An 18,405-nucleotide genomic window follows, 5' to 3' on the forward strand; every position below is an offset into this window, starting at 1 on the left:
ATAAGAGTTGTATTAGAAAATGAAAGTGGCAAAAAGTGCCTGTCTATTACAAATAAATCTAGATAGTTTTCCCAGATGATGAATGTCTATATTTCACATTGTTGTTTGTATTCATGTTTCACAAAGCTATGTTTTTTACTGAGTCGTTCTTTCGAAGGCATCAAATTTTTAGAACTCCATTCGAAGATTGGTCATAAGCTTTTGTCTCAATCCACAGTCTTTGAAGACTTTACTGTGATTCTTGTATGTTTTGATTTCAGATTCTGCCAGGTCTTTACGTTGGTAACTTCAAAGGTAGGCCAGTTTACAGTTTTGGATGTTATCTACACTGTAATAGTTTTTACACTACAGTTACACATGTCAATGGCCTTTTTGTTTTATCATATAAACAATATTTTTCCTCACTAACAGCATTTGGAAATAGCCACGTAGATGTGCAGACAACATTAATTAATAATAGAAATTGAAAAAGTGACAGTATACACTGAAGTAGAAAAACCAAAACAGGAAGAAACAATATAGTGTTGACAAACACAACCAACATCAATCAATGAAGGTCACATACCAGTGTACATGTTTTATTGAGATTTTCTGTTTTTGACATGGTCTCTCATTTGCTTTGGTTATCAAATTTGGTGTACTTATATCAAAAGAAAATAAAATTTTTGTTGCTTGAGAGTTAATATTTTATAAACAAAAGGCATTGACACAAAGCACAAAACAAGAAAATATGCCTTTACAGTGAGCATTTGTCATGGCAAGTACTTGGTAACTTGTTTACAACACCTCTTTTGGGCAAACTTAGCATATTTGTGGGAAATCATAGCCACATGATATGCTATTTTACCCATGAGAGGTGCTATATCCAATGCCAAGTATCCAAATATACTTTTGTAACCCTATTGTGACATGAAAAAATGCAAGGTTGGCAACTGTGAAAGTTGGACACAAGTATTTTTTCAACGAAATGTTGAGTTAGGGGTGAATGGATACATTATGAAAGTTCAGGGGCGTTATGTTGTTTGACACATCAGTAAAAGCTGTGTATACTCACGCTAAGGTTTAACACTTTTTACTTACTGATTGCTGTGTTAGGTGTTGCTCTATCACTATATCCTTGCATAGATAAGTTTTGGTGCCAAGTTCATTGACCTGATAAAGATGTAAGTGGCTTGAAATTGACTGGAGGGTGCAAGTGCTGAATGCATCATGTCAATGCAAATAAAATGCCTAGATTTTCAGCTGTAGTTTATTATCAGTGATTCAGAGTCCAAAGGTGTTCTAGTCATTGTATCGTAATATAAACACTAGCATTATATGGCTGGACTTCAACCAGGTATATTAAGTGTAAAATCAAAGTTATGCCACTTTCCCATTGAAATCGTCATGGTCCCTCTATCGTTGTTGATATACAACAGGCAAAAAAAAAAGAATCCAAGAAAATCCATATACATCATTGACTTGTACTTTGACATTGAGTCACAAGACCATAATGTAAAAATATGAAAGCCAGCAAGAATCAAAGAATGGAGATAAATTCTACATGTTGATGTTATTGGTATGTATGTTGACGTAAAACACTCTACATTGTATATAAAATAAGTTGGTATAATCTACAGTATTTTAGTCATGACATTATTTAAAACCTTCAGTGATTATAATATATTGCAAATCAACATTCCCAACAAATTATCTCTGTTCTCAGGGCTCAAAATAATACCTGTCTGCCTGTCCCGGACAAGTGAAATTTGGCCTGGGACAAGTAGTTTTGAAAAGTACTTGTCCAAGTTGACAGGTAGATTTTTTCAGCCTGCAACCAGTATTTCAACCTATTGACTACAGCAAATATTCATAAGTTTAAATTTATGTACCTTTTAAAATTTTGAAAATCATTGTTTGGATATTTACCTGTCAGAAAAAAGTAAAAGAAAAATCGATAATATCTAATCACTGTTTACAGGAGTCAGCCATGTTGATTTATCTAAGGCCACGTCTAAAATTTCTTAGATTGGGAGATTCTCAGAGCCATCTCGACACGGATGGCGTTGTTACGCCATTTTGCATACAACACAGACGTGAGTTTGTTGAACTTTCCCAGATTCACTCGTTGGTTCTGTCAAAAACTTCCTATCAAACTAATTAAAAATGACATTTAATTTCTCTGGACATTGTCTTAGGTGAGTTGAAATTAGTATAGTTTCTTAGAATAAATTATGCCATTTTGGACAGGTACTTTTCTCACTGGGACAGGCACTTTTTATTTTGACTTGTCCAGGTGACAGGTGGTTGAGAAAAAATATTTCGAGCCCTGGTTCTGTCAATATTTTATGGCAGAGCAATTGCTTTTCATGAAATCTTTACCCAGATTTTAGATGTCAGTTTTGGCCCATACTGACATCAGAAAACATGAGGAAATGTCTTTAAATGTTAAAGAGAACATTCAACTGTAAAAAAAAGAAACTTCTATGTTTAGTTGACGCTTGCATTATGATTGCCATGGCAACAACCGCATTGGTAGATTTAGGAATTTAAAGAAAGCAGGAACTTGCTTTAAAAATCAAATGAAGAAATTATAATATGAAAGAGAGTAGTTTGCAGGAACAAGCATATTATATTTTTTATCACTTAGGGGCCACTTGGTACGTTTGTATTGTTTATTTATGTTTAGTGTTTCATGCTTTCCTAGTATTGTAGAGAAACATGCCCCTTGAAGGTAACCTAATTTCAGGTTTTATGTTTACATGTAAACATGCTCATATATATGAGACATAGGCTATTTTTACCCATGCACTACAATCGTATTACATGTATTGTTCCGTATGCTGTTTGTATGACAAGTTACTACCGTATAGTCTCCTTTCTGCAATTGATGTATTTTCCAGGTAATATGTGATGTGATTAAGTAATCTATTTCCTGATCATATTGTCCTCGATCGATCAGTTCTTTGAAGTATGGAGTGTATTTTTGTACAAAGTTGTTTACAACTTGTGTGTTGGAAAGGTTCCAAAGACGCTTCATTTTCTGTTAAATCTCTAACCTTGAACAAACAATCCCCCACCCTCCCCAGTTTCCCTTTACAGGGTAATCTCCTCAGTATAGAAAACGGGATTTCCATAATGTATTATGATGTAACGGTCGATAGTTTCCTGTTGACCAAACATGAAGGAACTAAAATGTTTTTTTTTTGTTTTTTACTAGCTAACCAAAAGAAACCAGGTTTGAATGATTTTTATGAAAAATACTTCATGAATATGAATATTTTTAAGTTCAAGTGCATTGGCATTCATGTAAGACATATAGCATAAAAGTTATAGCATTATTGACAAGTCTCAAGTCTAATGCATAAATGTATGAAAACTTCAATTATACAGTCCCCACTTAGTTCCTCCTTGTCTTACTGCAAGATAATTGAAGGTGGATTAATATTCATTTATGCAAATTACAATAAGGTAGCGTGCAACTCAGTGATGGGTGTTTGGATTCCTTCTCCTTTTTTCAATGCACTTCTGATCTACCACTTCTTTGGACTCATTTTAAAACTCAGAGTGAGAAAAATTTTCACTGTCGTAGTTTTTTGAAAATCATAATTTTTTTTGCATAGAGTTAACACACAAATGGCAACCATTTTGAATTTCAAATATCAGCAAAGGTTAGGTAATTTGTTTCTGTAGTTCAAAATTTTGCGCAATGACCCCTGATTTTTATTCTTGATTTGGTAAGACAATGATTGAAAATTTAATTGAGGAAAGTTTGAGTGAAAGTTTAAGTCTTTCACTTTTAAGGCGCATACTACCAAAATGAGCATTACTTCCTGTTTATATCATAATACTAATAATTATTTATCAATGTGAAATATTTTTGTACCTTGCATCTTGCATTGCATACTTGCTTCATGCATTGAAGGTTGCAGTCTGCTGCATTTAGATAATAGAATTTCTCATCATTAATTATCTTGTCATGGTATAAGTGGAAAAAAATCCCCACTTGTCAAAGTTTCAAAATGTGTCTGAAAGCAGAAGCATACGACTGACAACACCAACACCATGAAAAAGAACTGTGGACGACGAAAGGAAAGTCTAGCGAGAGAGTTTATTCAATGCAGTGCTATCACACTCTCAGTCATTTATGATCAAATCATACATTTCTGCAGTTACTCACATACTGAACAATTTATGCTTTTCTCTTTTTTCTGTAGATTGCAAAGACAGAGAACAGCTGACCGCCAACAAAATAACACACATTGTTTCCATACATGACAATGCTAAACCTCTGATAGATGTAAGTATCAGTATACAACTATTTCCCCTTGTAACTAGAATTCTATATTAAATTACATGATGTGTACATAATTCTGTGGAATACTTATTTGATGACAAAGTTGAGGACTATTTGTAAATGCCAACGTAAGAACTAGTAAAAATTAGGGTATGGCAATGGCCATATCCCACCTAAATTGCACATCAATGCTATTGAAAAGATTTTAATGTGCAGAGATAGGTAGCTGCATGCAAGGATATTTTGATGTTCCTTATTTGAAGTCATAATTTTCAAATTGTAACCAGGAAATCCATGTCTTGAATTGAAAACCTGAAAAGCCTTGACCATGTTAAATGTTGTTGAAAACCTCTACATGTAAACCCCAGACATCTCTAAAGTGATACAACTTCAAGTGAAGATAACTGAGGTGTTTTATGTTTAATGTTAATGTTTCAACACACTGATAATTGGAGTATCGGTCACCATGGGATGGATGGCTTATCTAATAAAATGCTAAAGGTAGTTTTGAAATTTAAATTCTGTGACAAGTGGGTTTATTTTAAAGTTTATTTAAACTTGAGATGTGTGCTGTAACTTCTGTGGAAAAAGATGATTACTAGAAATATGTTTGTGATAAAAATATTTCACAGTGTATTTGCTATAATAATAATAATAATAAAAATGTCAAGTTACCAATCCACATGTCATAACGCATATAAAATACTGTGTCTGGGGATGAACACAAGCTGCTTCACTGTTGGTAAACATTGTTGGGGCAATGGACTTACCATCTGACGGGAAAACAAATCGCTCATCCTAGAGTTTTACTTTCGATCAAAACATTGCCACCAAATACATGTTATGCTGTTTTGGCGAAGTTTTCGGAATTCTCCCATCATCCCTTGCACAATGGAAACAGTTCATAGTACGGTGATAAATCAAGCACAGACAATATTTGTCACTTGATGTTATTTTTGTCACTGTGCAGACATCAGTGCTGAGACTGTCCCTCGCCAATGACGGGACAAATGAAGGGCAATAAAATTCTCAAAAAAAAACAAAGCCCATGGTGTCATCATCCTAACATCACCAGAGGCAGGCACCATGAGTAAATTCAGAAATAGAAAGAAAAAGAGTATCGGCAGGTCATGCAGGAAGACAGTATCACACCATGACAAAGACCAAACAAAGCATTTTCACTCTTTCAACTTATAATGCATCAAGCAAAATACATGAGTTTGGATTGTTTCAGAATAATTGCTTTGGAAGATGCATCCAGCTTGAGAACATACTCTGTGTTTCAAAAATGCATGAATACATGTACTTAAATTTGCTCATAAAGAACAGTTTACCCTGAAAAGTCAAATTTTCAATCACTGATTGCATTCTCTCTGATGGGATAAACCTACTGACCGTAACATATCCAATAGAAACTTTATATTCCGCATTGAGTCTTGGTGTTTTATAATGTGTTATGTCGTGACCCCTTCTTTTATAGGCTTTTATTGCGTGACACTATTGATTCTGGTCAATGAAAGTACAGACTTCCTTCAAAACTATGATACCGATTTCAAAACATTATCTTGGTGGTATATGCATATCCTGTATTTCATCATCTTAGCCTACACATGTTAGTGTTCAGTGTGGAAAACTCATAGAAGTGAGATTTTTGACACTTTGAAGCCATTTTGTTAAATTTCCTGCCACTTTTAATATTTTCTAGTCACTTCCCCAAACTAAATGGAACTCACAGCAGGACTGTGTTTATGCTTGTGTGACATAAATCCTTGTCACGTTGGACTTACAGTAAATGTTGTTACTTGAATGTGGTATTTTGGAAAGACAACCACCCACCTACCAGTAATTATCTGATTTTCAAACACTACGTGAATCATTTTTTTTTATCCCAGTATGATGTAAAAGTTGTCCAACTTTGTGTCTCATTATGCATGTGACAGTTTACAAATTCTGAAATGTACAGCGCCCTCATGAGTCAGTTAGCAGGTAGTAATAAGGTAACCGACAAGATCATTTTGAAAGATGGTAACATTTTTAAATCTGCATCGCAACTGTATTTTAAGTCAATTAAAAAGATGTGTTTTCCACTTCAAAAAAGTTTGGAAACAAAGTTCATCGCTTGGTTTCTGTTACTCTTTCAAATCCTTGAGAGGAAATATTGAAAAATATTAAAATAATTTGGTTAAGGTAAGCTGCAGTAAACCTTATAATAATGGGTAAACCTGGTAGTGTGTGCAGATATTCCTGTCTTAAATTTGGTTTGCTGTTGTTTGTTGCATGTTGTGGTTATATAATTTCTCCAGCAGTAAATTTGTGTCCATAAACGGAGCTGTACGATTGAAGGCTTCTGCCAATATTCTGCTAATTATTTATCAAGCTTAGGTAATTAGCCATCTTAATTTCAGAAATTGCTTCCCACATCGACAAAAAAATGCAAAAGTATAAACAATCACATGCAATTGACATGTATCCTACGATAAACGTTGTTGAGTAACAACATTCGATTCATGTTAAGTGTAGGTTTTACAACCAAATCATTAATTGTGTTTAGATTGTTTTTTTGAAACAAGCATGGAAAACCAAACTTCAAAATGATTTCGCTTTACGATGGTAATACGTCAGACAGAATTGACCAAGATTTAACAAGTACAGCAAGCATTATGTTGGCTACACTATTGGTTTATGTGCGCATTTTGGAATGATTGCAGTGGAAATGACAATGTGTATTTCTGATTAATTTCAAGCAGGTGTGTCTCAATATGTTTTCTTTGAATTTTCATTTCATTTAGTTCTGTACTTTTCACTTCTTGCTTCTATGTCAACTCCAGAGGGTGACTGGCAGACATAAACAACATCACCGGAAGTGCAAGTTGCCGGTTGTTTTCGTGACTTTTCCCAAGTTTCCTCATATAAATCCTTGTGGCGGGTTTTCATGGATCATTGTACAGTAGGGGAACTTCAAAGTGCTTTCGATTGTGGCAATCTTGACTCTTTTGCAGTCAACATTGATAACTTCTGTAGAATATCTGAACATGTTACATTGTTACAGATGTCAAAGCTGCTTTTCAGACAAATTTACCTTTTGTGCCATCATTGTTGTGCACAGAGTTTGAAAATCAAGCCTACCAATGACAGAGCAGCACCAATTCATTCTTGATAACATGGATCTCATTCATAAGGGTAAAACTTTCAATATTACTCTTGATAATTGACTAAATGTTGATCCATCTGTACGTGTCAGTCATGAACTTTCCTGGTAGAACACATTCCTACAAGTTCCTCCCTTTACCCTCCAACAAAATCAACAAGATCATATTCCTAACAAAGCCACGGAACCCTTTGTTGTCAAAAATGAGCAAATTAGGCACTTTATCCAGGAAATTCCATTCAAAGGAAACCTGTAACATTTTACTTGCCTGCAACTAACCACGTTACACTAAACTAGTTACATTTTAGTCAATTCTGTTTGCTTAAGTGTATCAATTCACAGTTCTTTTTTTCCCATGCTTATCTCAAAAAGCCAATCGCAATACAATTTCTAGTTTGGCGGTATGACCTGCTGCACGTAATTTATTTAATGTTTGCTTTCATACAATTTAAAATTTGCTTTCATCACCTCATTTTATTATTTGATTGCTATAGATTTAATTAAGGAAATCTTAAAATATACAGTAATCCTTAAAACAAAATCTACAAAGGTTAGAATTATTATTTCAATGAGATTTTTTTTGGTTATTAAAGCAAAGCATTTTACTGCTCTTTTTTACTTTGGGACATATAGATAAGCATTAAAAAAGCAGCAATTAAATAAGTTTCTTTCTAGGCTGTTCAAAAAACTTTGTCAAATGATGTAAAAAGTTATGGAGTTTGATGATTGTAAGGAACAATTCAGTCCCCTTGTAAAACTCAGTATGCAGTACGATCTTTCATTGCATACTTTTGATCTATGTGATGGAGACTTGTCGTGTGCATTTAATGGTGCAGCTCCTGCAAAAACCATCTCTTTTTTTTATTCATTTCAGCTGCTAAGTTAAAGCACCACAGCTGAGAGGAGAACCTCAGCTACCAAACATTGCTGGTAAATTGGCCATAATGCATGCCAGCCACTCAGTGGCAGACAGCACACAAGCCACTAATATTGACATGTTGTTACTTGAAAAATAACACCAAGCGTAGCCCGTGCATGTACCACAGGGGTAATGACCCCAACATGTAAACATGGAAATTGATACCAGTGACGCTGCCAAAATAAAAAAGGAAAAAAAAATTGACTTCTAAAATAAGACCTTACTCAGGGTCCTAAGAAGAGCTCTTTAAATACCTGGCAAGGTTCCAAGTTGCCACCACCCAATCTACCAACTTTTGCTCTCTTTGTTTTTGTAAAACCATTAAAAGGACAAAGACGATGTACTTGTAACTCTCAAGATATATTTTTGCGTTCACTTTTGTGAATTTACAGATGTTTCTCAAAAAGTGATGTACAACACTGCAGAAAAGGAAAAGTTAACGAGAAATGAAAATGTGAACCTGTTGCTTTTTAAATAATTCACTTCCTTTTTCATCTCCAGGCATTTAAAAATCAGACTTGTGTAAAAGAAATGGTTTTACCCAGCTCTTGCTTTGTTTTGAAAGATTTTTCCCTTTGCCCTTGTACATGTCAAGGTAAAACTGACCTACCTTATAAACTTAAAGCGTCATTGCCAAGGCCATTATCACAGAGCGTGACCATCACATATCACGTGCAGACTACTTTTTTCAAACTTGGATATGACTCAAATGATAAATGCAAAACACTTGTGGCACGCTTGTCTCAAAATCGTGGCAAAGTACGGAAAATTCTTAAATATGATGAGTAAGATTACAACTTTGTAACAAAGACGGAAAATCCACTGAGCAGGAAGAAGAGAGAAGCTAACTCAGTGACCCTGGTTGACCTTTCTGCAGGGGTATAGGGGTGTAGCTGGTTTAGGGTTCCTCTACTTGTGCAAAGGTTACATCCCATGGCTTTACTGAAATAACAACATAAATGGTAAATGCTCTCAGTGAAGTCCATGCATTACAGATCTGCAAAAAAAGTTGTGACGCAGTGCAGCTCAGTTGTGCTAAGCTGATTACATCTTGACTTTCATTGTTACACACATCCGTCATCTCAGGTTGCTTTTTGTGATATTATAGAGTATTTCAATGGGCTTTCAAATTCCATATAATTCCCTTTTCCTTACTTTTATTGACTTTTGTTGGTCACGTGGACATGAGTCATATCAAGGCTATGGATTTATGGATTCTGTTCAGCAAGACGCATAAGCAGAAAAAAATACTTTGTCATCAGGGGACTTGCATTTGGTTGCTGTGTCAAAGGTCATTGGTTGTCTGCAGAATCTTGCGAGTGAACTTGAGCTGCTTGCTTATCAGTGTTCCTTGAATGGGTATTCTCCTTCTCACGCAGTCACATTTTCAGAGCATGCATTCTCAAAGATTTGAGTTCTCATATCTTGTGCCACAAGATATTGTTTGGTTAAAATTACCATTGGAATGGAAAAGTAATGTGACAAGAAATATTGCAAGTAAAGAATTTAGTTGTAAAAGAATTTGATACAGGAGTTTGATGCATTATCTTTCCTCGTAATGCACACATCTCATACCACTTACCGTGAACACTATGATTGACACCTGTCAATCATGAGAGGTTATTACCCAATATCGCCTGTTCCTGTGTCGTATCAGCATGAGTGTCATTTGTGCTGCGTCAGACACGAGACGAAGTCGAGTGTCTGACGCAGCACAAATGACACGAATGCTGATACGACACAAGGAACAGGCGATATTGGGTAATAACCGATTTATCATATACCCATGCCCATAATTTTAGGGAATTTTTACTAATAGAACGAAAAACCTTCAATTTTGAGGCTTTACTTTATTACGCCTTGCGCATAAATATCAGAATGTTTATGTGAACAGGCTTCATTCATAAAGTATATGACGAAGATGTCAACATCACGCGCGACATCGCTGCAAGTCATCCACATCTCAATGAAACCCAAGAAGAAAGACACCGGGATACAAAAATCGTCATACAGAAGGAACATTTTAAGGTGCAATATGCTATTACAACTGTAACCGATCAAAAACTGCTCAGCTTTAAATCTATCCTGATTTCGATCGTCGTACGGCACGGAGCTCGCGCGGAGAGGGGACGCCATTTTGTTAGTTTACCTTTAGTGTTGTCATGTCAACAGTCGTCGCGCGCGCGACATCGCTGTCACACCACGCGCTCACTACCTGTTCGGTGGAGACCGTGCACAGTGCCGGCGCCGTGCGAACGGCAGAATGTTTGCTAGAACTTGACCAAAACAATACCATGGGAAAACATTTCAAGACTCAACGTGACATTTCCGTATTTTGCAACCAGAAATACCCGTGTTCCTCGAAGCCCTTCAAGTTTTTACGTCGGCGACATCGCTTCGCAGGCGGGGAGCGGCAGCCATTTTGTTGTTTACGTTGTTTACCAACAAACTGCTAATGTAGTTCGGGAAAACTCTAAAACTGATGACGTTCATCGTGCATATCTCGACGTTTACCGTGAAATATCACGGCTGATATTTTACGTTGAACGTCACTATGATGTAGCAATATGGGCATGGGTATATGATAATGATAATTCTCTGATGTATTTGAGAAAAAAAAAACTGTTGACAAAACTCTGTATTTTCTGTACAGGTGTGATAGCACGTTACCATGGTATAGACAAGCTATTGAAGATCTGGTCCAGGGTGATGTAATAAAAACTTCCCTTCATATATATTGGCAAACGTATAAACTTCAATGACTTTTTTGGTACTCCCTTTGATCAAGAGATGAATGGAGCTCATTATTGTGTGCATATTCATCTCAATAATAGCTTAATAATAGCTTAATAATATCAATAATATCACCAGGGTGATACGCAAGTCCTCTGCAATATCTAGTGATTGCAGACCTAAAGAAGCAAGTGTATCCCACCTCTGCATGAGACATAGAGGTGTACAATGTTCATTGTAAATGTACTATGAGATGCTGCACTAACTATTTACATGTATCATGCATAGCTAGAGTATATAACGGAAGGTCCCTGTAAATCATGTGATTTGTAAATGCTGTCACATGGTTGTAAATGGTCGCTGAGTAACCAACCACATACATGTACCGTATAAACTGCTCAGTGTTGCCTTGTACCAGTACAGATCAAACAAGGCTTGAAAGCCCACGCGTACAAACCACCCCTGGGAATGTATTGTCAGGTATTTTCCATGAAGAGTCTGACCCATAAGCAAAGGGAAATTAAACAGCGGCAATGCCTTTGTCACAAGCTGAGGTGGAGGTGTTGCCAATATATTGTATCTCAATCCCATATTGGTCCACATGATTATTATGCTGTTTGCGAAATGCTGCACATCAAATTGAATTCAGGCTCTGGTTGATTAGATAGACTACATTATGCCTGTTCATAGTAAGCCTTGCATATGAGACCATGAAACATGACAACTGATCCACACTAAACCTACTGTCTATACTGTACTTTTATTACTTGAGTATGTTGTTTGCATGTGATGTTTTGGCATAAAAGCATAGCATTTTCACAGATTTAACACCAATACAGTCAAGCAATCTCAAATGCATCTCAAAGATTAATGCTTTTGGAAAAGGTTGATTGAGGAAAGTCAACTACACCATGGTACAGTAGTTATGATTAATTACCTTAAATGGTTATTGACTTGTCAGTCTTCAAGTTCAACAAGAAGATGCTGCAAGGATGAAAGCCATTGGCTACTTTGTAACATTCTTCTTATCATTATTATCATATCAATATTGAATGTCAATAGACTGTTGAGTCAACAGCTCTTCTCTGTTACAGTGTAGGCAAACTTTAGAATCATTGAAATTTACATTACATGTATAATTTTTTTAAAGTGAAAGTATTACCACTATGAAGATTTCTTGACACACAGTTTAAAGTCATAAACTGCCATACTGAGATGCATATTTTCATACAACGGAGGTATTTTTGCTATATCTCTGCAGGACATGAAGTATTTATGTATATACGTAGGAGACTCACCCCAGCAGAATCTGTAAGTACAATATTCTGTTGATCCAGTCTAACATTTTCATATCCTGCTTGGTGTAAATCAAAATATCCGCAATCGTGATAAGCTCCTCTGAACACAAAGACCTGATTCATACAGTTGTACAATATAGCTTAAGGTGTTCATTTATGGGCACTTGAGTTTTTGCACCTCACTTAAAACAAATGTTTTGGAACTAATTCATCGCTTTCTGTTTTGATGGGATTTCCACATGAGGCATAGGTATACGGAATATGCCTCCATAAAAGTGGGCTGAGTCAGGAGGAGACGCAGCTCAAGTGATAGGATGAGAAAAGAACACCCTTCCTGTTTCAAGTACTTGTTTTTCTCACAATTGTCCATTGCTTATTGACAGTCTGTGAGGCTCAGTCAGGCATGCATGATCATAGGGTAAATTACTAAATATACCTTCTGTACAATGCCTGGGAAGTTTATGAGTACATTACAAGAGTCATAGTGTGATGTGTATCTCAACTTTACCCTCTATTGTTTTACATCTGTGAACGCAAGACAGGAAATACATGGAAAAAGATAAAACCAATCGCCAGCTATTAAGTCATTGACCTGATGCTGATTTCTAGCCATACCAGGGATAATGACATAGCCAGACTTCAAAGTTCAGAAATGGGTAGAGGCATGCAAAGGCATAGTAACAAAATATTGAAATTTTGAAATAAGTGACAGAGTAACTTCGAAATGGAAATGTTACAGATAACACATTTACTGTCAGCTGAGAGATAGCTGAAATTATTGATTGTAAATGCAATGTAGTTGCATAATATTCATAATTATACATGTATAACCCTTTCACCACCATGGTTTGGCCCAAATCCATTGTTGTCAACCTGCTTACAAAGAGTTTGGAATTAACTTAGGCAGTGATCTTCTTCGGATTTTATCACTTTCATTTTCAAGAGGAGGGGATTCCCAACAGTAACATCTCAGAATTCCTGAGATATTAGGTGTTTATAATGCTTCAGTAGCTATAACTTTTCATGGATTTTCCGCTTATTTTCATCTCTTTATGAAAGGCAGTGTCTTATTCTACTCTCAAAGTCATGTCAAAATGCTCAATGTCACTGTTAACTGGTGAAAACAACCTTTTTGTGTGCAGTGTCCAATGTCATCATTGACAAGTAAATAGTCACCAATAGCCTTGCATATGATACTGTACTCAATGCATGCCCAGGCTGATATTTTGTGTTTCAAAGTACCGAGGGAGAAGAACTGGAAAATGGTTTTGTTTTGTAGGAAATGCTGAAAAAAAAAAGTTACTCATACTGTTCCTTTCACTTTGGTACCATTGTGTACAGAAGAGAAAGTACAGGTAAATGAGGACTACTAGAGCCTTGCAATGGTTGAAGATTAGTTATATATTGAAACATTACAAAAGAGGACTGTTATTTTCATAGAGTAATGGCTGCATAGTGCTGATAGGAATGTTGGATTGCATAGTACAGTATTTACAAAAGCTTCAAAGCATTGTTGTGTGTTTATGTTCTAGCAAGTCAAGCACAGATCAGAGCTGAAAACAGTGCATACACATTTGATTTAGCATGACGGATGCAATTCATGCTCTGCAAAAACAGCTAGTGGATTTGTTTCAATGACGCTTGAAATTTCATATTTTTGTTTAAACCCTTTGAGTGCTGTAATTTTTCTTGCCAAAATTTTAGTGCAACATTTTACCAATTTCATGAATTTTCCTGTCAACTTTTTTCATAATTTTGGACCAAATGGACATCAAATTTTATTTGCTACAGAGTTTTATCAAAATTTGAGCAAAACTTAGAAAAAAATTGCCTGGTGTATAATGATAAAGACAAGAAAAATTTACTATGGTGCTCAAAGGGTTAATTTTTATCCTAGAAAACTAGCACAAACAATAAACCATGGCAAGCCTATGCATTGCATAAATTGTACAACTTTATAAATAATAAATTAATTCCACCCACTCTTTGACGAGAATGCAGTCACCAAAAGTAAAATTGGACATCATCAGACACATATATGTAGACACTGTGGTGACAAGACTTGCACTAGGTATATTGACGCATTTTTGGAGTTACAGCACTCAACGAAATCTATATTTAAAAACAGAACAAATATTCTTGATTATTATACACCTACTGCCGTAACCTATGGGAGTTTGACCGTCCAATAACTTTCCGTATTTTGTATAGTACGCGGAGTCCCGAATACGGGAGACGCGCGACGCGCCTGTTTGACCTTTGACCTAGCGATTATCAGATGTAAACAAACTATTTTACGGTGAGTTATAAACAAAATAACAACTTCCACCAAAATGTATTCGTAGTATAAGGTTTAAAACACGCTAAACACAAAAATGAGTCTAAATGCAATTGATTTTTATTTTAAAATCTAATTAAATTGAAAACATTCAGCGAAGTTTGCTTGTACTGCACTGAAAATTAATTGGCTTCGTGCCAACGCAACAATCGCGTGCGTTCCACTCATATCGCGCCTGCCGCATCCCTCAAAATTTACCATAGAATTAGTTTTAAATATATGGACGATTAATGGAGGGAGGTGTATAATAATAGTGTTATACACAAAATACAGCCCTGTATGGACTCGGGCTCAGTGAGTGACGTATTGGACTCGCCTTTGGCTCGTCCAATACGTCACTCACTGAGCCCTCCTCCATACAGGGCCGTATTTTGTGAATAACCCTATAAAATTGTTACATGTACATTAAAGTTATATCTACTTTCATAGAGCTTCAAGGCAACCTTTGTCAGCTTGCACATTATTAAGAACTAGAAGATAGCTACAGAGGCTGCTAAAACAAGCACTTGTCTACATCACAGACACACTGTACCATTCTTTTTGTAAAATGCCACTACGTGAACATTTTTATGTTTGTCTGATAATCAATTCATTTTGTCCCCCACCCTAAATCTCATAATTCAGGCTACAAAAAGTTATCTCCTTCATTTGGATGAAGACAGTATGGTACACATGTACATTCATATCATGACACTAGAAACTAGACCTATCCATAGAAGATGTCAATGAAACGATTTGTTGTTTATGTCTACGTAAACCTCAACCCCTAACAATAGCAATGTTAAAAGTCGACACCCATAGTCTTGCAAACAAAAGTGACATACATCCACGATTTATAAACTCAGCTCATCTTCAGTGATTACATTGTCATGTAAGTGTGTGTATACATAGATAAAGTACTGTTTTCTTGGCAGCTTTGAGTAAAGTTCAATTTATAATATGAGAGTGCTTTGGCAGAAAATGAGTTGAACTGAACTGTTTCAAGTAGAAACTAAGTTGCTAGAGACACCTTGATAACTTACAATGTTGGAGTGATAAACTATTTGAATTTGGACTTGAAAATATCTCAGGTTATTTATGCCAATTTCTTTGCCTTGGTTTCAACTTGTATCTCAGGCCATGCACATGCAACACACAATTCCTACCACCTGTAAGATATTAATTAGCATTTCCTTACAGATCACAGTATTTTCGGCGCTGTATCAAGTTCATACATGAAGCAAGATTAAATGGAGGTGCAGTATTAGTCCACTGGTAAGCAATTCACCGTTAAATATTGTATTGACATGCACACTGGGTGTTCTCCTTGTTAAAAATTGGTTTGTTTTTATGAACATGCCATTCTTGTCAGCTTAAATGAGACAGATGTACCTCAAGCTTTCTGAAGGAGGGCTGAAGACAGCAACAAAGTCTTGTGAAAATGTGCTCAATAATTGTTGTCTGTGGAAAAGAGCCATTTCCTCAGTTTTCACAAAGTTATAAAACACTTCACATTAAGCTTGTCATTTCAGTATTTGCATGTTCAGGGTATGTTATTCTCATGCACGTTTTATTTGCTCTACCGTTCAGGATACAGCTTGTCAGACGGGTCACTGACCAGCAGGTGTTTAGCATTTGTCATCTGGTGTCCACCCACTAGGTACATGTACATAGAATAACTTCACACAACCCGCTGGTTGAATCGCTCGAAAGTGTCGCCTATTCCTTTATTCAGAATTGTACAGTTTTACCATTGTCACATAAAAATTTTATGGGCTTTTGTCAATTCCTCTTCAAAATTCTTTTTCCTTGAAAGAGCTGGACTGGTAGCTTTCAAATTTGGCTCCTTAGTTCCCAGGGATGATCTATCACAATTCAGTTTTAGTCAAAGGCTATTATAGTTGTTTTATAGTCGTTTAAGTCTGTTCCGAGAAACTTGAGGTTCCTTAGAATACTGACTAATGAACATACATGTATGCCCAAAATGAGAACAAGGCAAACCAAACATTCCCACTCAAATGTATAGAGCTGTCAAATTTTGGATGTGATTAATCAGTATGTTAGGGTGTCAGTACTACCATATGCAGCTCAATGTCCTTCACACTGATGACCCACATCATAATTCAGCAGATAATTTATTATTTTTAGATAAACACTTTTTTTCACGCATTGTGTGGCATTATCACAGATGACAGCCATGCTTGTTTTCTCACGCTGTGGTTCCTTGAAGTATGAAGTATTTCTCTAAAGATGTGAAATCTACTTTTATGTACAACATTAACATGAACTGGCAATATCACGATATATGACAATGGCAGTTTGAAATCTTCTCCTTTTTCTTGAGATAAGCAAGTCCTTGCATGTTCTTCTTAACCAGGACACTTTAATAAAATTTAAGATTTTGGTGTTTGTGTGCTACAGAAGTTATTTGGTGTTGAAAACCAAAGGCAGTTCATTTCAGGAAGTTCAGTTTGCCACTTTAGCTCTGATAATGTTAAGCATTACTACGGTACTGTCACACAGTGGCTGGAGTAATTATTTGATTCCCTGATAGTTCATGGAAAAAACAAAAAAAAGGGGTCATAGTCATCCTATGCCTTCTAAATTTGGTTTGCTGGAATGTTCTTAATCACAGATACTAAAAATTGACAAATTTGCTTAAGTTACAAAAATTTTGGAGCTAATTCTTAAATTACAGTCTGAGTACATGTATCATTGTCTCTGAAACCACCTGCGCGATTCCTTCAAATTTGCTATGTATGTTCTTTGGGATGATTCTATTAAGAGCTTCCCAAATGATAGCAAAATTTAGACTTTTTAAAAGGGTTTGATTGAGATAACCTCTCATTTGCATTGTATTAACTAATCTCTATGGTTTTCAAAGGAAATGTGTTTATATTCTGCCTATTCTATGTACACCAGTACATTAACCCTTTACCTGCCAGACAGTATCACTTCCCCATCTGCCAAGTCAGTAAAAAGTGGTATTGAGCTATAACCATAGTATTTTCACCCTCTTGGCTTTGTATATTATAGTAGCTTTAGTCTCTAAAAATTATGTTTACAGTACCTCTGTCTTTAGGGACCTTCAAATCTTCAAGTCTTTGTTAAAATGCACCATACGGGACATGTTTTGCTTCTGAATCAGTAGTTTTAACCAACTTGACCTGATAGTGAAATATGAACTTGGCAGGAAAAGGGCTAAAGCCAAATCTTGTGTTTGAGCTGGTGATGTAACGTCAGACTACTTTATATCCATAAGGTGTTCGACATTCAAACTTCATACATTCACACCCATAATAGGTTAGTTCTTTCATTGAGGAACTGACCAACTGGCATCTTAGATAAACATGACCTGTTTTCATTATAACCGTATATGCAGAGTGAGGTAATGTTACTATAGTTTCTGACTCTGTTAGAAATTTACAGTTACTATACCTGATTGTCATCCTTTGTAAGATTTATACCAAGTGGCAAATGAATGTTTATTTTCAGAAGACCAAACTTGCACGATTACGCAAAGGAGGCCACAACACCTATTGAGAAAAGTGGCGTTTTTGGAACTCTCAAATTGATATTATTTCCCATAACAAATATCTTGGTTTAGTACTTTCTACTCGATATTATTTCCCGTAACAAACAGCTTTATTTAGTACTTTCTACTTGATATTATTTCCAACAACAAATATCTTGGTTTAGTACTTTCTACTTGAT

At 35.8% G+C, this 18,405-nt stretch overlaps 1 protein-coding gene across 2 annotated transcripts in view; it reads left to right on the plus strand.

Moving 5' to 3' along the window:
* LOC139147359 (dual specificity protein phosphatase 22-B-like) overlaps nucleotides 1-18,405 on the plus strand; it is an 89,149-nt gene that overhangs the window by 17,652 nt on the left and 53,092 nt on the right. For both annotated transcript variants that reach the window (XM_070718418.1, XM_070718417.1), the window contains exons 2-5: nucleotides 261-294; nucleotides 4,197-4,279; nucleotides 12,338-12,387; nucleotides 15,892-15,966. In XM_070718418.1, the coding sequence (XP_070574519.1) occupies nucleotides 261-294; nucleotides 4,197-4,279; nucleotides 12,338-12,387; nucleotides 15,892-15,966 (242 nt within the window). The remainder of the gene's footprint in view (nucleotides 1-260; nucleotides 295-4,196; nucleotides 4,280-12,337; nucleotides 12,388-15,891; nucleotides 15,967-18,405) is intronic.

This window comes from Ptychodera flava, chromosome 13, assembly GCF_041260155.1.
Source record: "Ptychodera flava strain L36383 chromosome 13, AS_Pfla_20210202, whole genome shotgun sequence".
NCBI classification, from domain to species: Eukaryota; Metazoa; Hemichordata; class Enteropneusta; family Ptychoderidae; genus Ptychodera; species Ptychodera flava.